Consider the following 26,046-nt stretch of genomic DNA (forward strand, 5'->3'; position numbering starts at 1 on the left):
AAGGATGCTGCACTCAACAAGCAGATCTTGGTTTTTTTACCCCAGACTCTCACTTGCTGACTCCTGCACGTTTGCCAGCAGCCCAAAGTTCCCCACACCCCTCCCTGACACCCAGGGCAGGATCCTCAGGAGCAATTGTGGTTCCACACTGGCTGCAGCTGAAACCAGGGGAACAACCCAAAACCTGCCAGGCAGCCCCAGAATCCCAACCACTGCTGCTCCCAGAGGAGCTGGCAGGCCCGGCAGCAGCGTGGGGAACCTCAGATTAATGAAATTACAAATCCAATCATGCTCTGAGCGAGGCCTTTCTGCTTCACTTGCCACCAGCCCTGGGGACACTGCAGCCCCGTGCTGCCACAAGCTCCATTAGCACTGCCTCTGACAACAACACTGGCATCTCCAAAGCCCAAAAACCTCCAAAGGGGCTTCACCACCACCAGGAAATCCTTCCCACCTCCACCTTCAGCCACAACACCACCAGGTTTCCGACAGCTGAAACGCAGCACGGAAAAAAACCAACAGGACAACGGGGACAGGAGGGGAAGGAGGGGAGGGAAAACACGAGGCCAGGGCAGCAGGAGGTGCCCAGCCCTCACCTGCTGCTGCCAGCCCCACGTCCAGGGGGTTCCTCTTGAACTCACAGCGGCTCTGGCTCTCTGGCATAACGAGCTGGCGGCTCTGGTGCAGGTTGGAGATGATGGTGGACAGGTCGCTGTCGCGGCTGCAGCAGAGCACAGACACCCCACGTTAAGGAAATCCCACCTGCACCCCCCAGAATTTAATTTCCCCCAATCTGAGCACAGCTGGGAGAGGGTTTTGTGTGCTCCAGCACGGCTGGATTGCAGCAGAGCTCTCCCCCCTTTCCCTCCCTCCCTCCCTCGGGCGCCTCCGTAACCTCTCCTGGGTTTTGGGGATTTCAAAGCCCTTCCCCAGCTCCCCTCTCATTTCCCATCAAGGGCCCTGCAGCTGCCAGAGCTGCTGATCCCAGCCCTGCCAGATATAACTTGCGTGGGCCAGGACTCACATCTAGCACGGAAAAACTGAAAGAGGAGGAATTGGCAGAGCTGCTCCAGCGTGAATAGGAAAGTTGAACTGAAATAACTGATAGTTTTCTATCAGCTGCCACCCTTCTATTCTTATAAAACCGAAGTTTTTCCATTCCATCAGTGCCGGGACAAAAGGCTGCTTGATTTGATTGAATAATGGTTTTTCTCCTCAGAGAGAAACCCACCACGAGCCTGGACAGCAGCGTCACTCAGAGCTGAGGGGACAGATTTATTTACAAAACCCATTTTCAACTCCCCCTCCAACAGATCCTGAAACAATGCTCTTCCTTCTGGGAAAAGAGACTGTGTTAGAGCAATTCAGCATTATTTTGCCTGTTCTCCTTGCATCACACTGCTGCTAACTAGGCTGGGTTAGTCCTTTTTTTATAATTTTTTTTCCTTCTATGGAGAGGATGAACACAAATATTCACTGTAGCAGATACTGCAGCTCAGTGGCGAATGATTTTGCTGGCAAACCACGCTCCAGCTGCAAAATATTCCTGAGTAAATCATCTACGAGGAGTGAGGAGGAAGAACAAGGTGGAACCCGTGGCAGGAGCTGCTGGTGCTGGAACATCTCCCTTTTGTTTGCTTGCAGGAGATGCTGAGCTCCTCTTCCTCCCAGCACCAGGGGCTCACCCGCACCTCAACGGGGCAACTTTTCCTCCTGCCCTCTCTCTGAAGGGAAGGTGCCAGCCAGGAGAGCCGGAGACACTTGGCAAAAACGACAGAAATTAGGAACGCTGCCCTCCCTGCCCAGCCACAGCTCCCTCCCACCCAGGGGTGTCCTCACCTGGGCCCGGCAGGGCAGCCCGGAGGGTGCATTATCTGCAGAATTACCCAGCACTGATCTGCCTTAAATACCCCCCCGGTGCTGCTGGCCTGGCCCTGAGCAGCGCCCGGCGCTGCCAGCCCAGGCTGGGGCTGCAGCAGGGGCTAATCCGTGTCTAGCTCGCTGCTAATCAGATCAGTTCAGGACAGAAAGTCTTTAGGGACTTTCAGCGGGCGTCTGGCCGCAGATTTCCACGGGAGGCTGCAGACACAAACAGCCCCGTGACCGCCCATCCCTCGGGGGGATCAGCAGGAGAAGGGATGCTCGGGTCCCAAATCCCCCGAGCATCCCCCCCAGAGCAGTTCGGAGTGCTCCTTATGCAAGCACGAGGCTCATTACTTAAGCAAGCCCACAGGTGAGTGGGAAGCCCATTTCTCCTGTGCCAAGCAGTTTTGGGTCTTATCCTCTTTTAGCTGCCACCTTTAAGATGCATTATGCAAATATTTTGGTGTCTTAAGTCATTTATGGGATTAATGTGAAGTGATTATCAGTTCTTTTTAATCATGCCAATCAATAAGAGGCTGTCAGGGACAGAGGACAAATGCAGATAAACGCTGCCATCAGCACAAGGCCCGGAAAGGGCGGAGGAGAGGAGCCAGGAGAGCAGGGAGTGGGAAGAGAAAAATGGGATAATTACATCTTTGCATTTGCACGCTGCCTCGCATCCCAGCGGAGCCCCGAGCAGCGCTGGGGTGTAAACACGCTCAGCTGCTGGGAGGGATGGTTTCATCCACCAGGAAAATGCAAACCCCTCTCTCTGGAGGGGCTCCTCAAAACCCAGAGGGGGCAGAACATTGGGATAGATCCAGGGAAAACAGAACCCAGGAGGGGGAATCATCCAGCAGCAGCAGTGGCGCTCTCCTTCCCCCAAAACCTCCTGCTTTCAGGACGTTTTCCAGGGGTTTAAGATAAAACCATCAGCAAATCCACGCTCGGGGAGCCGCAGGCACACTCCTGCCTCAGTTTACCCACGGAGCCAGGCAGAACCCAGCACCATTCTCCACCCCAGCCCTTTCTGAGCCAGCACACCGGGATGCAGCACCCTCAGGAGGGATGCAGCACCCTCAGGAGGGATGCAGCACCCCCAGGAGGGATGCAGCACCCTCAGGAGGGATGCAGCACCCTCAGGAGGGATGCAGCACCCCCAGGAGGGATGCAGCACCCTCAGGAGGGATGCAGCACCCTCAGGAGGGATGCTGGCCTGCCAGCCACAGCGGCACAGAGGTGCTGCCAGATGTCCCCAAGGGTCACCCGCCACCAGGCAGAGCCAGGCCGGGAGCAACGCCCACCAAATGTGTCTCATTTCCAGCCATTAGCAGCGAGCGCCTGTCTGAGGGGGAGAGGGATGAGCAGACTAATGGCTGGAGACAATTAACCAAAATATCAATCAGTGTCAGGGCTGCGCAGAGCCGGGCAGCCAGGCGCCCGCAGGCCCTGCTGCCTCTGCCCAGACTGCAGGGAGAGGGGGGAAGGAGACAGCTGGGCCAAAATGGGAATAATTCCCAGCAGGGGCTGCCTTTTTCCTTCCTGCAGCCCCCCTGGCCGCAGGAGGAGGGGAGGAGCAGGGGCTCGCCCACACTGTGGTGGATGCTTGGTGTGAGGAGACATGGATCTTGATTCCATGTTTCACAAGGCTGGTTTATTACATTATTATATATATAATATATATTATAATATATATAATATATATACAATATATGTATTTATATATTATATATATTTTTATCTAGTAATATATAAATATATAATATATATCATATATATAAAATTATAGTAATAGATATTTTATATTACTATAATTTTATATATTTTATTACTATTAAAATGCTATACCAAAACTACACTAAAAGAGTGGAGAGAAAAAGACCCATCATGAGGCTGGAAAGGACAGGAGAGGGATGAAGAACAAAGGCTTGTGACTCCCAGAGTCCGAGCCAGTGCATCTGTGACTGGCCATTAATTGGCCATTAATTAGAAACAACCAACCTGCACCAACCACAGGTGCACCTGTTGCATTCCACAGCAGCAGAGAGTTATTATTTCCAATTATTTCCTGAGGCTTCTCAGCAAAATTGGGAGAAAAATCCTAGCAAAGGATTTTTCATAAAATATCTGTGCCCCATCCTCCTCATGGGGTGAGGCTGAAGGAGCCTGGCAGGGGTGGGTGCCCTGCTGGCACAGCCAGCCTGGCTCTGCCCTGGCTGCAGGGTCAGCCCAGAGAGCTGCCAGGCTCTGGGATTTAAACACGGGATTTAAGGGTTAATAAATAGGAAATTGAGGTGGGTGAGGTGTTGGTGTGAATGTGGAGCTCAGGCTGGGATGTTCTGCCCCAGACCTGGCAGGGCTGGCAGGGAGGGAGCTCTGGGCTCTGCTCCCTGGGTGAAATAAGGGATTTAAGGGTTAATAGGGAATTTAAAAGTGTGAGCTGCTGGTGTAAATGTGATGTTCTGCCCCAGACCTGGCTGGGCTGGCAGCTCTGGGCTCTGCTCCCTGGTGAAACAAGGGGTTTAAGGGTGAAACAAGGGATTTAAGGGTTAATAGGGAATTTAGGAGTGTAAATGCGCTGTTCTGCCCCAGACCTGGCTGGGATGTCAGGCTGGCCCTCTGGGCTCTGCTCCCTGGGTGAAACAAGGGGTTTAAGGGTGAAACAAGGGGTTTAAGGGTTAATAGGGAATTTAAAAGTGCAAGATGTTGGTGTAAATGTGATGTTCTGCCCCACACCTGGCTGGGCTGGCAGCTCTGGGCTCTGCTCCCTGTGAAAAAAACGGATTTAAGGGTCAATAGGGAATTGAGGAGTGTAAATGTGCTGTTCTGCCCCAGACCTGGTTGGGATGTCAGGCTGGCACTCTGGGCTCTGCTCCCTGGGGATGCCCAGGGAGGGGCAGACTGGGGAACTTCTCCCAGTTCCCCATCAAATCAAAGGAAAGCTGGGAAAACACAGTCAAAAATCTCTGAAGGAATGCAAAGCAGGAGAGTGGAAGAGAAGAGAGACTCAGAAAGCAAAAATAGGGAGGAAATTTAAAAAAAAATATGGAAAATGGAAAAATATTTCTTTTAAAACACATTTCACAAACAGGGAGGAAATAAAAAAAAATGGAAAATGGAAAAATATTTCTTCTGAAACACATTTCACCAGCTCTCCATCCCCTTAACGATCCCGCAGTAAGTGCAGGGATTATATTAAATTTTACTGATCAATACAGCAGCCATAAAACTGCCCCGACCCTCTGCCCCTCCCTCCAATAAAGGAAGGAAAAATCCAATGTGCACAGGGAGGAACGGCAGAGCTGCAGGAGGAGACGCGAGGGCAGCGGCCAGGCCAGGGGGAGCTGCAGCCAGGGCTGCTCCAAGGCTGTCTCAGTGATTCCCTGGCACCCTGATTTTTTAGGGTTTTCTGATGTTTACATCCCTGTGAGGAACTTTCTCACACCCTTTCTGTAAATAACTCATTGTTTTACATTATTTTATGGAGGAGAAATTTGATGGACTCTTGGTTTGTCCAGTGTCAGTGGAGAGGTGGCACTGTCACCCTCCAACCACTGCCACCTTTGGAAATCTAAAAATGTTAAAATAAAAAATAAACTTCCCTTTTAACCTTGCAAACGTGCTCACGAGGTGGTTTTTAGTGTCTGACAGTGACAGGGCCCTGGTGGCCCTGGAGGCTTCTCCAGCCTGGGGGAGCCAGGGCTGAGCAGGACTGTGCCCAGGGAGGGATGGGAATCAGGCAGGGCTGGCAGGGATAATGAGATTTTTATGGAAGCCATTAGAGGAGAAGCCAGACTGGCCCTTAAATGCTGGTGCATCATTGCAGCCCTGAGGAACACCCTGGTGTGACAGCACAGCTGGGCTGGTCCAGCACGGGCACTCAGATTTTCTAGTTACCATTTAAAAAAAGCCCTAATAACTGATTTCTAAACAAACACCAGCGCTCCAGTGCAGCCCCTGGACAAAAAAACCCCCAAATTTGGTGAAGCTGGGGGTTGTACAAGGAGCTGGGAAAGCAATTCCTGCAATAAAACATCACCAATATCATTGCTTTTCCCTGCACCTGCAGTGTCCAGCCTCCGTGGGCCATTTAATCACAGGCTCATTGATTTTTGGGCCCCAGAAGGGGCTGCTCCATCTCCCTGCTCTGACCTCCTGCACACAACCTGTCAGAAATCAGCCCCTGCTGCTCCCAGTTAATGGTGGCAGCTCAGGGTGGAAAAAATGCGTGAGCTGTGTGTCTGCTGTGCAGGAAGAGAGAGCCTCCCATCCCATCCCAGCCAAACCCAGTGCTCTGGGAATAAAATCATCTTTATTCCCAAGAGCTGATGAACACCCTCAGCTTCTTCCTTACTAGAACACAAAGCTTCCTAAACAAAATTTAAAAAAATAAAAATTTATTTAAATTAAATTTTAAATTTAATTTTAAAAAATCTTAAACATTAAAAATAAGTAAATAAATGAAATTTCACAAGCTCTGAGTCCCCCCCACACACAGGGCACAAAGCAGTGAAGGGTTACCCACCCTGCAGCCCAGCAGAGCCCCCCAGGGCAGGGAACTGTGAGCAGGAACTCCCTCAGCAACAGAAAAACTCCCCTGGCCGTGCCCTGGCGTGGCCCCGGGGCAAGGTCAGTGTCCCTGTCCCCAGCAGCGAGGCACTGAGTCAGCAGGACCGGCAGGGCTGGGGATCAGGGACAGCCGGAGCTCAGCCCCGCTCCCCTCCTGGCACCGCTCACCTTGGCCAGAGCCCAGAGCCACCGCAGGGCCAGCCGGGCGGGACTGGGGACAGGGGACAGGGCTGGGGACAGCGGCTGAGCTGCCCTGCACTGGGTCACCTCTGGCACCGTGTCACCTCTGGCACTGTGTCACCTCTCTGGCACTGTGTCACCTCTGGCACTGTGTCACCTCTCTGGCACCGTGTCACCTCTGGCACTGTGTCACCTCTGGCACCGTGTCACCTCTCTGGCACTGTGTCACCTCTCTGGCACTGTGTCACCTCTGGCACTGTGTCACCTCACTGCAGGGCTGTCACCTCCACTGCACGGCTGTCACCTCTGTGGCACTGTGTCACCTCTGGCACTGTGTCACCTCACTGCAGAGCTGTCACCTCTCTGGCACTGTGTCACCTCACTGCAGGGCTGTCACCTCTGGCACTGTGTCACCTCTGGCACTGTGTCACCTCTCTGGCACTGTGTCACCTCTGGCACTGTGTCACCTCTGGCACTGTGTCACCTCTCTGGCACTGTGACACCTCTGGCACTGTGACACCTCCACTGCAGGGCTGTCACCTCTGGCACTGTGTCACCTCTCTGGCACTGTGTCACCTCTCCTGCAGGGCTGTCACCTCTGGCACTGTGTCACCTCTGGCACTGTGTCACCTCTCTGGCACTGTGACACCTCTGGCACTGTGACACCTCTCTGGCACTGTGACACCTCTGGCACTGTGACACCTCCACTGCAGGGCTGTCACCTCTGGCACTGTGTCACCTCTGGCACTGTGTCACCTCTCTGGCACTGTGTCACCTCTCTGGCACCGTGTCACCTCTCTGGCACCGTGTCACCTCCACTGCAGGGCTGTCACCTCTCTGGCACTGTGTCACCTCTGGCACTGTGTCACCTCCGTGGCACTGTGTCACCTCTGGCACTGTGTCACCTCTCCTGCCAGCACTATCCCCTCTCCTCACTGCTGTCCCCTCTCCTCCAGGGCTGTCACCTCTCTGTCCCCTCTCTGTCACAGCCAGCCAAGGCAGCCCCTGGAAATTCCCCTGCCACAGCAGCAAGATGTTCCCCATGGGGATTTTGTGCTCTGGACAGAACCCAGCAGGCAAAGCTCAGGGAAAGCCACCACAAGGCCACCTCTTATTATTAATTTTATTTGTAAAATGTATTTATATATTTATCATGTAAATACATATTATATTTATGTTACATTGTATATAATTCTCTATTATGTTGTATTATTATATATATTTTATTTTCTATATAATGTTATATTATTATATATAATATATTGTATTATTATGTAATATATAATATTATATATTATATATTATATATTATATATTATATATTATATATTATATATTATATATTATATATTATATATTATAGTACTGTACTATATATTTTATTGTTATATGCATCATGTATTATTATGTATATGTATTATATAATGTATATGTATATTATGTATAATACGATATATGATATATATTATATATTTCATATTTTATGTCTATGTAGATTACATTTCATGTATTATATTGTATATTATGCATTATTATATATTACATTACTACACATCTGTATTATAAGTTATTATTATTATATATTATATTACATTTTTATTTTTACTGCTCGGCCTTTTGGGTAACTTTTCAAGCTTCACCACTGGCACAAAACCCTCGGGGTCACTGTGTGTCCTTTCAGAGCCAGATTTCACAGCCCAGAATTCAGCAGCACCCCAGCCCTGCCTGCAGGGACCCTCCTGAGGCCTCACCACGGACACAGCACCAAGGGAGGGGAAAGAGGGAGGGATGAGCAAGTTTTCCCAGCTGGAATGAGCAGAGGGGCCTGGAAATGCCAACCCTGCCCATGGGCAGCACAGCCCTCAATCTCCCTGCAGGCCGAGCCTGGAAAAACAAATTCATCATCCTGCACCGTCCCCAGCAAAATGCCCATAAAACTTCATTAATGCTCATGACAGTTCATAAAAATGATCAGTAGGGCTGGCAACTCCAAAATAAGGTGGAAATAAGTATGAAGATGTTTCTGCTGTAAGCCTGCTTTGTCACTCAGCTCTCTGCAAGCTCATAAATAAAATAAAAAGCTGGAATTACAGCGCCCTGAGAGAGCACAGGGATCCCTGAGGGGTGGTGGCACTTGGCAGGGACACGCCAGGAGGCTTCTGCCCTGCCAGGGACGGGGACGTGTGGGGCTGAGGGGTCTCTGAGCACCCCAAATCCCCCTCCTTTTCTCCCCCACCAGGGGCAGCTGATGGAATATTAAATCTGAGCAGCTTTTGCTGGTGCTGGGGCAGGGAGGATCCCCAGGTGGGACCCAGGACACCCCAAACCACCCCAACCCCACGGGGGCACAGAGAACCTCCAGCTGCAGCCCTGCCAGGCTGGACCCAAAGCAGGCTGGTTCTTCTTTGTGGATTGGCTCTTTTTTGGAGATTATATGAGCTAAAAGGTATCAGGAATTCTTCCCTGGCTCTGTCTCAACACACACAGGCCTCTGGATGCTCAGGTTTTCCCAAATCCTTCAGGATACCCTACAAAAGGTGCATTACCCCTCCCATGCACCAAAGATTTCAGCACTCTCAGGATAAACATGGCCTGAACTACTCTAAATAAATTTCCCCTTTTCTTGTAGGAATCTACAGCTCTTCTCACCTTTATTTGAAAAGCAATTTTAGCTTTAAATGCAAGTTAGAACTGGTTTATCAGCCCCCATTCCCCTTTAGCACTTGAAGCTCTGCTAGTCCCCAAATGTCTCCCTTCCCCACCCCATCCCTGCAGCCAGATAAATCTTCCTGGGAACGAGTGCAAGAGCAGAAAGTGCTGCTAATGAAATCATGATGGCATAATTAATTCAGATTAAGTCATACTTTTTTCATCACTCCAAATTTCCCCTAGTTTGGCCTTACCCCTGTAGGAAAGGGAAAAGCCACTCAGGTCCCTGTGCTGTGCCCGATCCCTAAAAACCCAGGAGAGGATTGAAGGATTTCCCTGAGCAGCCAATTCCCAAACCCAGGGCAGGAAGGAGCTGGGCGGGCTGAACTCAGCCTGGTACTAAAGAAATGTCCTTTTCCTGCCACGTCTGTGGTGTCTCATTAGAGCCTTCCACAGAAAGAACCAAACTGTCCCCAGAGTTGTGGGACAGCTCTGCAGGTCCCACAGAGCTGGGATCCCCCAGTCCACTCTTCCCTGACTTCTTCTGATGGGCAAAACTCAAATTGTTCAGCCCAGCCCCGGGTTTGCCAGCTGGGGAGCAGCCAGGGAGTGCCAGAGGGGACTGGCAGGGACAGGCAGGGACTGGCAGGGACAGGCAGGGACACGCAGGGACTGGCAGGGACTGGCAGGGACACGCAGGGACAGGCAGGGACTGGCAGGGACACGCAGGGACAGGCAGGGACACGCAGGTCCCTGTTTGGGGTCACTGCTGCCTCTGCCCTGCCTGGGCTCCCTGCAGGAGCTGCAGGGCTCTCACCTGCCCAGAGTTCACCTGCCCAATCTCTCACCTGCCCAGGGCTCTCACCTGCCCAGCCTCTCACCTGCCCAGCCTCTCACCTGCCCAGCCTCTCACCTGCCCAGAGTTCACCTGCCCAGCCTCTCACCTGCCCAGAGTTCACCTGCCCAGAGTTCACCTGCCCAGCCTCTCACCTGCCCAGAGTTCACCTGCCCAGCCTCTCACCTGCCCAGCCTCTCACCTGCCCAGCCTCTCACCTGCCCAGAGTTCACCTGCCCAGCCTCTCACCTGCCCAGCCTCTCACCTGCCCAATCTCTCACCTGCCCAATCTCTCACCTGCCCAGAGTTCACCTGCCCAGAGTTCACCTGCCCAGAGTTCACCTGCCCAGCCTCTCACCTGCCCAGCCTCTCACCTGCCCAGGGCTCTCACCTGCCCAGGGCTCTCACCTTCAGCCTCCAGCTGCTGAAAGCTCCCCCTGACCTTTCAGTCTCCCTTTTAGGTCTCAGAGATTAGAAAGGAAAAGCTTATTAGGGAAAAAAAAACCCCTAAAAGCAGGCAGCCCCAGAGGCAGGCTCTGTCAGCGCTGGCAGGGCAGAGCTGTGACACTGACAGTGTCACCTGGGTCACCCAGCAGAGCCCTGCTGAGTCAGGAGCAGCCTTGACACCTCCACCAACAGCTGCTTTTCAACCCTCCCCTGCTCTCCCTTCCAAAGCAGGGAGCTAAATCACTGCATTTCCCATTTCCTTTGCTCTCCCATCTCGTTTCCCAGGTGTTTTCACCTCCTCCTTCCCCCCAGCCTGATTTATGTCCTTTTTCCTCTTGCCTGCCCTGCTCCATTCCCCATTACAGCTGCACCTCAGCCAGCAGCCTGCACCCCAGCAGGGCAGCTCTCAGGTAACACACCTGGACTGAAATCTGGTGTACAGGGCTGTGTGCTGGCACTTGGGGCCCCTCAAGTACAGAAAACCCAAAATCCTTCCTCTGGCACACAGCATAACCAGTTTTTCCCCTTTCTAAATGGGCTGGATGGGCAGCTTTGGACAGCTGGACTCCTCAGGAAAAGCAAAACTTCTGTTCCCCAGGGGAATTACTGAGGTTTCTTCCAGGACAGAGCCAAACTGAAGGGAACATCAAGCTGAGGAAGACCAGGAAATGCATTTGACATAAAACTCAGACCATTATTTTATTCCACGCACTGCAAGCTCAGAATTATTTTTTGAAGACAGGGATTCCAATTTCCAAAGGTGTTGGCACCCTCAGCTGCCATTGTGCAGAACCATTGCTCACAGGGCCATTAATTAAGGCACTGTCAGCACTTCCATCCCAAACCTCTGCCTTTCAGGAGTTTATAACAGCCATAAAACTCTGCTCTGGGCTGAAATTCAGCATGAAAGGCTCTGCCTGGAAGGAATCCATCCTTTTGTATTCCGGAGTCCCAACAGCTTGGAGCAGCTAAGCAGGGTTCTCATTCGAAGGGCTGCCTTTCCAAAAGCTGTTTTTATGGGTGCTGAGCTGCTGCCCTGGCTCGTGGGGCTCGCTGTGGGTGGGGTTTGTGCTCTGAACGCTGGAAAATTTCGGAATTGTGCTTCAGAGCCACAGTCTGTGCTCAGCTAAACACCAGAGGATTCCTCTGCCCTCACTGCTCCCTCTTGGAGGATGAGTCCACGGGGATTTCCCACCTTCATTCCCACGGCCAAGGTTTAATTCCCTCTCCAGTGGTCAGTTAAAGACACGGACATTGCTCCAGTTGTGGTGATCACTTCCCTTTGTTCCATCTCTAACTAACAGGCTCACACAAAACATCCAAAATTCCACTTTCCCCCTGGGCTGCTCTCTGGCAGCAGATCCCAGGGAGCAGATCCTGATCTCCCCAGCACCCAGGAGTGGAGGGAGCACCCCAGACCCCCACCCTGCCCTCTCCTGCTCTGTTTTCTCCTCCCTGAGAAGCTCCCCAGATTTGTTGCTCTCATTCCAAAAACTGAGCAGTTTTCCACAACTCAAGGGCTGCACCCTGATCTGGAAATCCAGAATAAAAGAGACCTTTCAAAATCGCAGTTTTTAATACAAATCTCTGGATTTTTAAAGAGTTTGTGACTGCTGGCAGCACATAGAAGATAAGGCACCACACCCAGGTCACAGAGGAATATTCAGTTTGCAACTGGAGATCTTCAATTTATGAATTTCCACCTTCTTGGGACCAGAATAAACACAGCAAAATTGGGTGTTTTTTTAGAAATCTCATCAATTCTCTCTTCCAGTGTAAAAGGGACTGTTCACCCCACAGCTTCCCCCAAAATAAAAACAAAAGGGAGGGTGTGTGGCAAGGGGAGGATGAGGAACAAAGGGAGGAAGGAAAAAACCCCCAGAACTGACAGAAATGTCCTTTTACATCCATCAGCACCCAGAAACAAATCAGAAACTCCCAGTGTGGCAACACAGAGAGGTGCCCAAAAACGGTACCTGCAGGAGGTCTCTCGGAAGGAGATGTTCAGATCCCAGTGGGTGTGAATCCTGCAGCAAACAACCACAAAAAAGAGAGGTCAGAGGCAGGGCTGAGCACTCCTCTCCTGCCCCTGAACCCCTGCTCCAGCCTGGGGACCCCCTCAGCCCCAGCTCCTGCCTCGTCCAGCCCCAATTCCTGCCTTTTTCAGCCCAAATTCTCACCTTTTTCAGCCCAAATTCCTGCCTTGTCCAGTCCCAAATCTTGCCTTTTTCAGCCCAAATTCCTGCCTTTTTCAGCCCAAATTCCTGCCTTTTTCAGCCCAAATTCCTGCCTTTTTCAGCCCCAATTCCTGCCCTTTTCTACTCAATTCCTGCCCTTTTCTACTCAATTCCTGCCTTGTCCAGCCCCAATTCCTTTTTCTGCCCCAATTCCTGCCTTTTTCAGCCCCAATTCCTGCCTTGTCCAACCCAGCTGTCCTGTCTGGGCTCTGGCACCTTTGTGCTGCTCCTGCTGTTCCCAGAGCCCCCCAGGGCCAGCAGGAGGGGGTGACACTGCTCCTGATGTCCCAGGGCCAGCAGAAAAAAACACCCCACACTTGCAACCAAACACAAACCCCACACTCATAATCAAACACAAACCCCATACCTTGCAGTTCTGCTATCAAACACAAACCCCACACTTTTAACCAAACACAAAACCTTGCTATCAAACACAAAACCTTGCAACCAAACACAAATCCCACACTTACAACCAAATACAAAACCCCACACCTTACAGCTCTGCTATCAAACACAAACCCCACACCTTACAGCTCTGCTATCAAACACAAACCCCACACTTTTAACCAAACACAAAACCCCACACCTTGCAACCAAACACAAACCCCACACTCATAAACAAACACAAAACCCCACACTTGTAGTCAAACACAAACCCCACAACTTCCAATCAAACACAAACCCCACACCTTGCAGCTCTGCTATCAAACACAAACCCCACACTTGTAACCAAACACAAAACCTTGCTATCAAACACAAAACCCCACCCCTTGCTGCTCCCCAAACTGCTCCCCCATTTCATTTACACCAGAATTTGAGCCCAGCTGGGAGCAGCAGGCAGGATTTGGGGTTCCCACCCCTCTGCACCTCAGGCAGCTGAAGCCCACTGATGATTCCTTGGCCAGGGTGCAATCCCTTGGCCAGACAAAGCCACAGAGAGTGGGACCCAAGTGCCAACCTGCAAACCCCGAGTGCCAGCTGCACCCCGAGCAAAACCCCTCGGAGGGCTGGCCTGTGCCCCCGAGGTGGCACTGCAGCCCCGGGGTGACCCCACGGGCCCTGCCCAGGCCAGCCCCGCCTGCAGGTACCTTCTTTTCATGATACTGATGTGCAGGTCCTCCTCCTGCTTCACCTCGGGCTGCTGCCCATTGCTCTGGTCGCTCTCCTGGCTGTCCTCGCTGTGGGGGAAGGTGGAGCCCAGCTCTTTCTTGGGGAGCCTGCTGGGGGGCAGGGGGATGCTCCTCTTCTCTGCCAGGCGGCCCCGGTTCTGGCACAGGACAGGGAAAGAGAACACAGCAAGGATTTGGTGAGGAGTCGCCCCAAACAGCTATTTCCACAAACACCAAACAACAAACTTGTTTATCTCTGTCAGAAAAGCTCTTTTTGACAAGGCAGAGCTGCCACACCTGGCTCACACTTTGTCACTCTGTCACTTTGCAAAAGGATTTCCCAGCACAGGCATTTCTGTTTGTGGCTTTTGCAGTTCTGACCAAGCCCTGCACTCCCAGCCCTTCATCCCCAGCCTGCTCCTCATCCTCACCTGGAGGAAAGGGAGGAGGCACCAACCTCTGCCTCCAGAACATCTCCCACCAGACATTTCCACCTCACTGCTGAATTAAAGCATCTCCCACCAAACATTTCCACCTCACCACTCAATTAAAGCATCTCCCACCAAACATTTCCACCTCAGGGCTGAATTAAAGCATCTCCCACCAAACATTTCCACCTCAGGGCTGAATTAAAGCATCTCCCACCAAACATTTCCACCTTGACACTCAATTAAAGCATCTCCCACCAAACATTTCCAGCTCAGCACCGAATTAAAGCATCTCCCACCAAACATTTCCACCCCACCAGTGAATTAAAGCATCTCCCACCAAACATTTCCAGCTCAGCACTGAATTAAAGCATGTCCCACCAAACATTTCCACCTCAGGGCTGAATTAAAGCTTTGCCAGCAGCCCAGGGAAGTGATGACCAGGGCTGGACAGGGACAGTGCCAGCAGCAGGGAAAGCAGGGAGGCAGCACTGCCCCACAGAATCTGTGATTTCAGGCAATAAAATCATGGAATTGGGACCCCAGCGAGGCCACAGCTCTGCCCATCCCCCGGGCAGGGGGAGAGGTGTGAAACAGGGCCAGAAATGCAAAAAAAAAAACTGATTGCAGCTTTGCAACCCAACCTGGCAAAAGGAGGAGTCCTGGCAAAGCCAGGCTCTCTGCAAGGGAGGAAGGCTGAGAGAAGGGCCCAGGTTGTTTTAATTATACAAATTAAGAACTTTCCACTAATACCAAACAAAACCTTGTTTACCTCTGTCAGCAAATTGCAGTGGTGGTGGTTAAGGGCACCCTAATTGCTGTGATAATGAGCTGAAGCCATCTGGAAGGATCACCCCAGGAGGGGCTCCCCCCTCTGAGCAGCCAGGGGGAGCAGCGGGCCAAAAATGGCAAAAATTGGGGAAATGCGGGAAAAACCATGCACTTTATGAGCTGTGCATCCCTTGCCCCGTGACACTTTTTGTGCTCAAGGTGCTTTTCCAGTCCTGCCCCTCACAGGGACGTGCCCCAGGGGCAGCCTCTGCCCCAAGGCTCCTCAGGACCAGCAGCAAACTCAGCCAAAAAAGGGAGGAACAGCTCCTTGTAAATCCCACAATTTCAGCCCTAACAACGCCATTTTCCAGGTCCTGTTTGCTTTGTGTTTTTACCCTCAGGTTTGGAGGATGCTTTATTTATTTATTTATTTATTCACTACGTCCCCAGAAAATTAAAACAGACCGAGCCAATCAATTTTGCCTTTTCTACTCATCTGCAGCCAGCCTGGAATCAATTGCACTCCCCTAATCTGTTTAGAGGAATCCTCCAGCACACACACAACACACACACATCATCACTTTCAGATGAAAACACAAAGGCAGCCAGAAGCCTGGCCCACAACCTGCTCCAAAAATCAAAACTGTCCTGCAGAACACCCCCGGGGAGGAGCAGCTGCCCAGACACACCTGGGGGAGCACCAGGGCAGGTGTGGATGCAGAATGATGGGAATGAACCCTCCGGGAGCCTCAGCACTGCCTGGCAGCTGCCAGAGCTGTCCCCAGCCCTGCTGCAGCCCAGGGAAGTTCTCTGTGGTTGAATCCTCCTGTCCCAGCCCTGGGATGGGGAGCAGAGCATCCCTTTCCTCTTTAATTAATTAAATCAAGCCTTCCCAGGGCCCCTGGGGGTGCTGAGGGCATTGGGAACAGCCCCATCCTGGGCTCTGAATACTCTGAAGTACTGTCAGGTTGGGGGTGGCTTTGTTGGAAAAAAAAAATTAAAAAAATCACAGGCAGGAGTATTTCCTGTCCCTGGGAAAAAATCAGATGGTACCAGCACATTATTTAAGGCTACCTGAGAGATGCAGCTGCAATTAAACAGAAACAAAGAAAAAAAAAACCACCCCCCCAAAAAAAAACCACCAAAAAAACCACCAAAACAAAACAAACTTTCCCCCCAAAAAAAGAAAACAAAAAAAACCAAAAAAAAACCCACCAAAACAAACAAACACAAAAAAACCAAACAAACAAAAAAAAAACAAAACAAAAAAACCCAAAAAACAAACAAACAAACAACAAAAAAAAACAAAAACAAAAAAACCCAAGCAACTCAAAAAAACCCACAAAAAATAAAAGGGGAAAAAAAAAAACAACTCGTCCCTCCCACCCCACATTTCTCACCCAAACCTGTCCCACGTCCCTCCCACCTCACATTCACTATCCAAACCTGAGTCCCACATCCCTCCCACCCCACATTTCCACCCAAATCTCAGTTCTACATCCCTCCCACCCCACAAAAACCCCTCCCACATCCCTCCCACCCCACATGCCCTCCCAAATCTCAGGCTCCTGTCCCTCCCACCCCACATTTCCCACACAAACCTGAGTCCCACCCCACATCCCCGCACAAAGCTCAGCTCCAGCCCTGCTCTGCGATTTGCCTGCCACACCTGGGGGATTTCCCAGCAAATTGTATTACTTTATTTGGTCAATTGGCCTACAAATTGATTTTCCTGTACAAATAATGAACATTTATGGTTATTTTCCCCATAGACTGCTTTATTTCACGTGTAACAAAGACTGATTTCCTGCAGGTTTCCAGACCTGAGCTGCAGCCCCTGTGACCCCTGGCTGATGGATGGCAAAGGGCCCTGGAGGGTTTGGGGTTTTTATTCCCACCCTGAGGTGGCTGCTGGAGGCAAACACTGACACCAGACCGCGGCGTTCTACAGAATAAACGGGAATAAATTGTTTAAAAGGAGATTCAGTCCCGGGACCAGGCAGCCACGAGGCCGAGGAAATGCAGGTGAAGGAGGTGAGGACAGGGGGCAGAGCTGGAGAGGCCACTGCTCATCACAGCCCCTGGGGACAGAGAGACATCCCCTGGGGACAGAGAGACACATCCCTTAGGGACAGAGAGACAGCCCTTGGGGACAGAGAGACAGCCCTTGGGGACAGAGAGACAGCCCCTGGGGACAGAGAGACACATCCCTTAGGGACAGAGAGACACATCCCTTAGGGACAGAGAGACAGCCCCTGGGGACAGAGAGACATCCCTTGGGGACAGAGAGACAGCCCCTGGGGACAGAGACACATCCCTTGGAGACAGAGAGTCCCATCTCTCCCCATCCCAGCCCTTAGGGACACCCTGCAAGGCCCTTTCTCCACCTGGATCTGTTATTCCAGAGGAAGAGGAGGGTTTCCAGGGAAGTTTTCCAGGAAGTTTCCAGGGAGGTTCCCAGGACAGCGGCTGGGCTGAGGTGCCCTGGTGAGATCTGTGGCAGGAGATCTGCAGGACTGTCACCCCTCTGCCAGCACTGGGGTCACTCTCAGCTCCAAAACCACAGATCCCTGACAGTGTGAGCACCAAGAAATCCAAAGGATAAAGCCCTGGAGTCCCAGGAACACCAGGAACACCACCCAGCTGCCAAGGATAAACCCTGCACCCCAAAAATCACCAGGAACACTCACCCAGCTGCCAAGGATAAACCCTGCACCCCAGAAATCAGCAGGAACACTCACCCAGCTGCAAATTATAAACCTATGCACCCCAAAAATCAGCAGGAACACTCACCCAGCTGCCAAGGACAAACCCCTGCATCCCAAAAATCAGCAGGAACACTCACCCAGCTGGCTGAGCACGCTGGGAGCCCCAGCAGGTGACACCACAGGATTTTACAACCTTTGTATTTATCAATAACACTGGGAAGTGAATGACCAGTAAACACAGAGGCTTCCCAACGAGCAGGGGAGGATGCAGGGAGGGTTGGGAGTTGTGTGTTTTGAAGGTAAACACAAAGAGAATATTAAAAAAAAAGGTAATACTAGAGAGGTAAATAATTCATCAAAAGAGTGAGAAACAACAAGCTGGAAGGGAAGAAAGAAAAAGAAGCAATGCCAGAGGGAAGAGTTCTCTGAGCAGGTGAAAAATCCCAAATCTCACATGGGGGTGAGGCCAGAACCGAGGTTAATTGGAGTGAAACAGAGGGGAAGCTCAAAAAAACCTGGAGTAAAACAGAGGGGGAGCTTTGAAGGGGGAACATTTTACCTGGAAATGGCCTCTCCCCTCTGGGCCCTGAGGAGCTGCCCAGGGGGATGCAGGTGTTGACAGTGGGAAATGCGGGATGGGAATTGCAGGGGGCAGGACCATCCTCCACAAAGTCAGAATCACCTCTGCCCACGAGCAGGGGACACCCAACAGCAGCACCTGCAAGGGAAGCCTTGGAGGTTTTTGGGTTTATTTTCCATGTTCTGTTTGAATGTGAAGGTGAACTTGGGCTGTCAGAGGGGAAAAGCTGGGTCCAATCTGCACACGTGGATACATGCAGAGGGACAGAGCCTGGCAGCAGGGACAGCAGAGCAGATCCCTGCAGGAATCAGGAACCCAGCGCCCCCAGCCCTCCTCTGCTGGGCACAAACCCACATCCACACACTGTGCCCACAGCTATCTGTGAGCCTTGGAGATTGCCTGGATTTTTGACATCAAAATTCCTGCAGAATTGGGCTTTGCTGCTGGCCACTCTGCAGCTGCCATCTCCCTCCTGCAGGAGCCACCACCTGCAGCTCACAGCTCTGGCTCTCCCCTGCACACACAGGCCCAGGTGACACCTGCTCAGAGGGGCCAGGAGGAATCCTGCTCCAGGAGCTCCTGCCATGGAGAAATCCTGCTCCAGGAGCTCCTGCCATGGAGAAATCCTGCTCCAGGGGTTCCTGCCTTGGAGAAATCCTGCTCCAGGGGTTCCTGCCTTGGGCAGATCCTGCTCCAGGGGTTCCTGCCTTGGGCAGATCCTGCTCCAGGGGTTCCTGCCTTGGGCAGATCCTGCTCCAGGGGTTCCTGCCTTGGGCAGATCCTGCTCCAGGGGTTCCTGCCTTGGGCAGATCCTGCTCCAGGAATTCCTGCCATGGACAGATCCTGCTCCAGGGGTTCCTGCCTTGAACAATTTCTGCTCCAGGAGTTCCTGACATGGACAGATCCTGCTCCAGGAGTTCCTGCCTTGGGCAGATCCTGCTCCAGGGGTTCCTGCCATGGACAGATCCTGCTCCAGGAGTTCCTGCCTTGGAGAAATTCTGCTCCAGGAATTTCTGTCATGGACAGATCCTACTCCAGGAATTCTTGTCATGGATAAATCCTGCTCCAGAGATTCCTGTCATGGACAGATCCTGCTCCAGGAGTTCCTGCCTTGAACAATTTCTGCTCCAGGAGTTCCTGCCATGGATAAATCCTGCTCCAGGAATTCTTGTCATGGACAGATCCTGCTCCAGGGGTTCCTGTCATGGATAAATTCTGCCCCAGGAGTTTCTGCCTTGGACAAATCCTGCTCCAGGAATTTTTGTCATGGACAGATCCTGCTCCAGGAGTTCCTGCCATGGACAGATCCTGCTCCAGGAATCTCTCTCTGGGTTTCCCTCACTCCAGCTCAAAGCAAAAGCAAAACACAAATGTCAGAGCACAGCACAACACACCCTGAACTCCACGGGGTGATCTCTGCACAGGCAAAACCCAACTCAAACCCAAATTCCAGTGGAGAAACGGCCAGAATAAGGGTTAAACCAAATTAAGGTCAAACTCTTACAGCCCTCAGTTCCGGAGACACCAGCTCGGGCTCCTGAGAAGAAAATGCCCCATTAAAATAAGCAGGGATCAGGTGCACAAATCCCTGCAGAGCTTGCAGAGGCTCGGCTGGGTCTGATCTGCCTGTGCTGGGGCAGGTGAGCCCTTCCCAAACACAGAGCAAAGCCTGGCAGAGCCAGGCACACAGCTGCCTTTGGTTGGACACGGGGTGCCAGATGAACCCCAGAAAAATCCCCTCTGCAATCACATCTGAAGCCGGGGAGGTAAACAGGAGACAAGAGCAGCGCTGTAAAAACACAAAGGAATAAAAACTGCAGCTCCTTCCAGCCAAGGAGGGATTTAGGGCGAAGGAAATTCAGCCCCTGGGGAGGGCACTCAGGGCTGGCTGATCCCTGGTGTCACTGAGCCAGCCCAGGAGGGCACAGGGACAGGGACAGGGGAGCTGCACCTGCCCCATAGAGGGTCCCAGAGCTGAGAGCCAGGCAGATCCCTGTGCCAGGAGACCCCTGTGCTGGCACCCCTGGTGCCCTTCCCACCCTGGGAATGCTCCCTGGAACCAGGAATGTGCACTGGGAGCTCCTCAGCTGCTGCCTCTCAGCTGCTGCCTCCTCCCCAAAGCCAGCACCTGGATTTTTGTCCCCTGCCTCACCTGGATTTTCTGTCCCTGTCTCACCTGGAATTTCTGCCCCTGCCTCACCTGGATTTCCTCCCCCGGATTTTCCCCCCTGCCTCACCTGTATTTTCTGCCCCTGCCTCACCTGGATTTCCTGTCCCTGCCTCACCTGCAGTCACAGCACAGCAGCTCCCAGACAGGGAGAGCTCTGCAGGACAATTCTGTGCCCACACAAACCTGGGACAATTCTGTTCCTGCTCTGGGAGAGAAATCCTGCTCATTCCAGCAGTGAATTTGGGGGTGCCCAAACAGAAACTTCCAGAATAATACGGGTTTAAATCAGCAAACTTGGGTACTGCTCTCCAAGACTTGCAGAATTCTTATCCAGGGAAGTTCTTGAGACACTTCACTCAGATTTTTAACGAGCCTCAGAACAATGAGGAAATACAAGGTAAATGGGAAAACACAGCACTGTGACTGTATTTTAAAAAGCTTAAGCAGAATAATCCAAGTAATTTTATAACCCCCAGGAGAAATAATGAAATAGAGGAAACCGAACAAGTAATAATAAATTAACAGAGGGCGATATAATTTATGCAAATTAAAGCTTGTTAATGGAAAATATGTTAAACCAATATATCTTTTTTTGCTGAGACAATAGTGCCAACACAATGTGCCTGGATTTCTGTGAGGTATTTGCTCTGACACCACACAACTGCCTGGATGTGGAATGTGTCCCTGACATTTAAGGGTTTTAAGGTTCCTTCCAACCCAAACCATTCCAGGACCCTAAAAATGAGCATTGTCCTCATTGTCCTCATGTTCTCCTGCAGGTGAGGGTGGGGCTGTCCCCAGTGCACATTAATTTGCTCAGCACACCCAATTCTCAGCCTCCCCTGTCCTTCCCTCTCTCCCACTTTGCTCCATGTCAGTATTTCCCTATATATGGGTGAAAAAGTGAGTTTTCAGTCCTGTTCCCAGAGCTTGCCATGAAAAGCAGAGCAGGGCTTGGAGGGGTCCCTCCACGCCACAGAATGAGCCTCAGGATGGAAGTTTTAAACCAAAAGGAAAAGCACAGCAGCTTGGAGCACATCACATGAAATATCCTTTAAACACACGTTCTGCAGGTCCTACAGTGATTTAGAGACAACAGCAGACACATCAAAGGCAGGACTAAATCCCCCCAAAGCAAGGAAGATTTCTGCCCTCTGCACACGCCAGGGGACAGAAATGCTCCCCAGCCTCATGGAATTACTCTTAACTGAACTTACGCCTGAGAAATCCATCACAGCAAGGTGAGACTTCAAAAAAAAAAACCCAAAAAACCCCAGATCCACGCTGCTGATACAAACGAGCCCAGATCCAGAGCTGCGTGAGCAGCTCACGAATTTCAAGCCAAAGATGTTCCAAGAAATCGCACTGCTAAGGCAGGAATTAGAAAATGAATTGGATTTTAATTTGGAACGAAAATCATTCTGCAGAGGAGCAGCCAGGCTCTGCTGTGAGGCTCTGAACTGTCCCCCGTGCCTGCAACACCCTCAGCAGGGGTTTCTGCAGCTGCACCACAAAAAATCCATCAGAGTAAATCAGCCCCGGGCTCTGGAGGGGCCAGCACAGCCAGGGAGGAGCCAGAGCAGCCAGGTTTCCATGCCCAGGTTTCCATGCCCAGGTTTCCATGCCCAGGTTTCCATGCCCAGGTTTCCATGCCCAGGTTTCCATGCCCTGCTGGGTGCCCTGTGGGGCACAGAGGGTCCTGGTGCCAGCCCTGCCAGGGTGAGGATGGAACTGAAGCCAGGAGCTGGCTGAGACCAAAGGGCTCTGAGACTGAACCCCCATTCACTGGAGATGAACTCGCTGCTCTCAGTCCCTCTGCGGCCAGGCATGGATCACTCTGAGCTCACAAAAACCTGCCCAGCCACTCGTGCCACATTTTCATGCATTTTTCTTTAATTCTATAACATTACAATAGCTAAAAGTAATGGTGTTCAGTGTTTAAGTAACCCCAGAGCTGAAATTCCAGTGCACTGAGTCACCCCTGAAGAACCCTGCAGTGCCTTCCCCGGCAAGGGCACTTTAGGGTTAAGTGGGTGAATCACAAGGGGGAAATAAAAGAGAATTGATATTATTTGTCCCCTCTGGGAGAGGGGGAAAAAAATAAAATTAAAGAAGGCAGGTTTGTGTGGTTCACCCCACGCCACAGAAACAGAGATCTCAAGAAGCACAGCTGTGACGAGCAGGGGGGAAAGTTATTGATCTGAAAGAATTCATTTTTATTAGCAGGGCTGGTACTTTTACTTATTTAATAAAGGCCTGGCGTCAAATCACTGAGAATTCCAGGATTATCTAATTCCATCTAATCTCATTCAATCACTGATGCTCCCGACCGGAGCAGAAAGGAATGTTTGCCCTTTCCTGTCTTCAGGGGCCATCTCTGGTTGCCCTGGCAACCCGTGAGCAGCAGCTCCCACAGCCCTGGCACCCAGCGCATCCATCAGGGCACGAGGCAGGGCTGGGCACGCCGGGGAGCCTGAGAGCCAGGGGCAGAGCTGGGCAGGAGCCCCAGGGCTGCGGGAACACAAAGCAGGCAGGGAACTCTGCTCCTCCAGGGAACAGCCCCAGGCAGGAGCTCGTCCACAGGTCCTGGAGTCCCTGAGAATCATCCCAGAGCTGCTGCTGAAGTCAGTGCCAGCACTGAACGGGGCACCTGCTCCGAGCAAACACAACTTGTCTGTCACCAGCAATCGTCCAGGTTCTGTGTTTTCTGTATTTTCTTTTTTTCCTGCATTTTCTGAATTTTCTCCTTTTTTTGCATTTTCTGCATGTTCTGTATTTTCTGCATTTTCTGCACATTTTCAGTATTTTCAGCATTTTCAGCATATTTTCAGTATTTTCTGCATATTTTCAGTATTTTCAGCATTTTCTGCATGTTTTCAGTACTTTCTGTATATTTTCAGTATTTTCTGCAATTCCTGCATATTTCCTGCATTTTCTGTATATTTTCTTCATTCTCTGCATTTTCTGCATATTTTCAGTATTTTCAGTATTTTCTGAATTTTCTGCATATTTTCAGTTTTTTCTGTATATTTTCGGCATATTTTCAGTATTTTCTGAATTTTCAGTATTTTCTGCATATTTTCAGCATTTTCAGTATTTTCAGTATTTTTTGCACATTTTCAGTATTTTCTGAATTTTCAGTATTTTCTGAATCTTCTGTACTATCTGAATTTTCCGTATTTTCTGCATATTTTCAGCATTTTCAGCATTCTCTGCATTCTCTGCCCCGTGCCCCCCCCCCCCAGCAGCAGCTCCCCAGCTCCCTGCTCCCCTTTCTCTGCAGCCCTGGCAGGGGCCTTGGCTGTCACCCCAGGTGTCACAGCTCCCCTGGCACCTGAAAGTGAGGGATTTGATGTGCAGCAGGATTTCTGTGCAGCTAACCTCCAAAAACAGCAAATTTGGGCTTGATGGCCTTCCCACACCCTGTGCCTTTGTACCCACGTGTAAAATTTTTTTTAAATTACCATTTCCCCGTGGGCTGGAGGCAGAATAAAGGAGCAGGAACCCCCCAGCTCCTGGGAATTCCCTCCGTTCATCCCTCCCCACCCTGCTCCAGGCAAACCCCGCAGCAGGCTGCATTTCTGACCAGGGGAACGTGACATTTCCTCCCTGCCCTGGCTGCTTTGGGTAAAACAAGAGCCAAAAACCCACAGGAAGGAAAGAAATGCCAGCCCTGGCAGGGTGGGCAGGCAGTGCCCAGCAGGCTGAGGGCACAGAGCTGCTCGGCTTTATTTCCAGAGCAGCCAGGAGCCCTCCAGAGAGGCTGTCCCTGCCCTCACTGCAAAACTCAGCTTTGTCAGGAGCTCTCAGGGACACCTGCCAGGGCAGGGCAGCGGGTCCCAGCAGGAAAAGCAGCCCTGAAACGGGGAGAACTGGGAATTCTGCAGCCGGGGAGGTGAAGTGGGAGCATTTCAGGAGAGGGAGGAGGGAGGGGAGGTGCCAAGTGAGAATCCTGAGGAGCAAAACGTTCTCCAGATAAAGGAAACAGAGGAGGAACAGGACACGACAATGAACAAGGGTGAGGGGGAAAGGAAAAACAAACAAACCCCACAAAAGCAAACAAATGTAGAAAAGGGAAAATATAGAGAACAAACAAAGTGATTTTTTAAGTGTAGTCTTTTGGCCAAGCAATAATGAAATAAGAACAGAGGGGATTTCTTTTCCAAAGTGCAGGGCCAGGCTGGTTTGGCTTGGAAGGAGCCCCAGATTCCAGCCCTGGCAGGGACACCTTCCAGCACCCTGCTCCGAGCCCTGTCCAGCCTGGCCTGGGCACCTCCAGCAGCTCTCCTGCAGGAACTGCTCTGCCTGTCCCATAACTGACCCAGAACGAGCTCCCTGAAAAGTTCATCACCCCTGCAGACCCGGGCTGATTGATAATTTTAAATGAAGGAGGTTTTTGAGGGGGCTCACCCTGCTCTTGGCCACCCTCTGCCTTTTGCCAGCAGGCTCCAAACGAGCTCGGCTCCCTTTGAGCCAGGCCAGCCAGGCTGGACACAGAGCAGAGCAAATTAAAACCAGGTGTCTGTGCCCTGAAGCACCAGAGACAGCCCTAAGCAGTTTAATGACATCTCTAAATAATTTTGACAGCAAAATTACTTCTCCCGTGTCACCTTTCCGCTGCCCTTGACACGGCGCTAACGAGATGATGCTGCTGCCCTGCTCCTCCACATTTATTTGTCTGTCTTTCCTCGCAGGCTTCACTTCCTTCCCCTCAGAGCAGCAGGATTCCAGCGCCAGGATTGCAGTGCTGGCTGGGGCTGCCCCACGTTCCTGGGTCAGGCTGGGGGCTCAGAAATTGCCTTTTCCTGCAGGACACTTCAGGGAATCCACCCCGTGGGGAAAGGAATCCCCTGGGAGCACCCCAAGGAGAGGATGTTCTCCTCCACCCCGAAGCCTCCCACGCCGAGCTCAGCCGGGATTTTCCTTCCCTCTCTTCCCTGGGCTGGTTTCCACCAGCACTGAGCTCTCACCGGGCTCTGCCCTCCCTCCACACCAGACCTGTCACCCCGTGCTCTCCTCACTGCTCCTGCCAGGGCACAAATCCCACCCCAGCTCCTGCACCAGGGCAAACCTCGCCCCCCTGGAGCTCCTCAAAGCCCCCTGCAAGGTAAAATTCTTCTCCCAAGCCACAGCTGCCTCCACGTCTCTGCTGCTCCCTCACAAGCCTGCAATCCAATTAATATTTTCCTTTCCAGAGGGTATTTAATAATCCACAAAATTGAATCCTCCAGCACCGTGCTGGCACCCCCAGTGCCATTGATCTGGGCTGGCTCTGCCTGTGTGCAGAACAATAACTGCTCCTTTTCCTGCTGCTGCCTGCCCTGCCCAGAGCTGGGAGCATCAGCAGCCACTCCACCACACAGAGCAGTGCCCAGCACCTCTCCCCACCACGCTGATTCCCATTTCCAGCTGTCTGCCCCAAAAATCCCCTCCTGGAAGCACTCCCTGACCCCACAGCAGTGGATTTTAGGGATCTTTCTGTGGCAGCAGCAGCACAGAG

At 51.6% G+C, this 26,046-nt stretch overlaps 1 protein-coding gene across 4 annotated transcripts in view; it reads right to left on the minus strand.

Moving 5' to 3' along the window:
• The window catches only part of SAMD11 (sterile alpha motif domain containing 11), a 76,953-nt gene that overhangs the window by 43,129 nt on the left and 7,778 nt on the right, over positions 1-26,046 (minus strand). For all 4 annotated transcript variants that reach the window (XM_064396788.1, XM_064396787.1, XM_064396789.1 and 1 more), the window contains exons 3-5: positions 13,869-14,047; positions 12,520-12,570; positions 597-721 (exon numbers count right to left, since the gene is read on the minus strand). In XM_064396788.1, coding sequence (XP_064252858.1) covers positions 597-721; positions 12,520-12,570; positions 13,869-14,047 — 355 coding nt within the window. The remainder of the gene's footprint in view (positions 1-596; positions 722-12,519; positions 12,571-13,868; positions 14,048-26,046) is intronic.

The sequence above is a fragment of the Passer domesticus genome, chromosome 22 (genome assembly GCF_036417665.1).
Source record: "Passer domesticus isolate bPasDom1 chromosome 22, bPasDom1.hap1, whole genome shotgun sequence".
NCBI classification, from domain to species: domain Eukaryota; kingdom Metazoa; phylum Chordata; class Aves; order Passeriformes; family Passeridae; genus Passer; species Passer domesticus.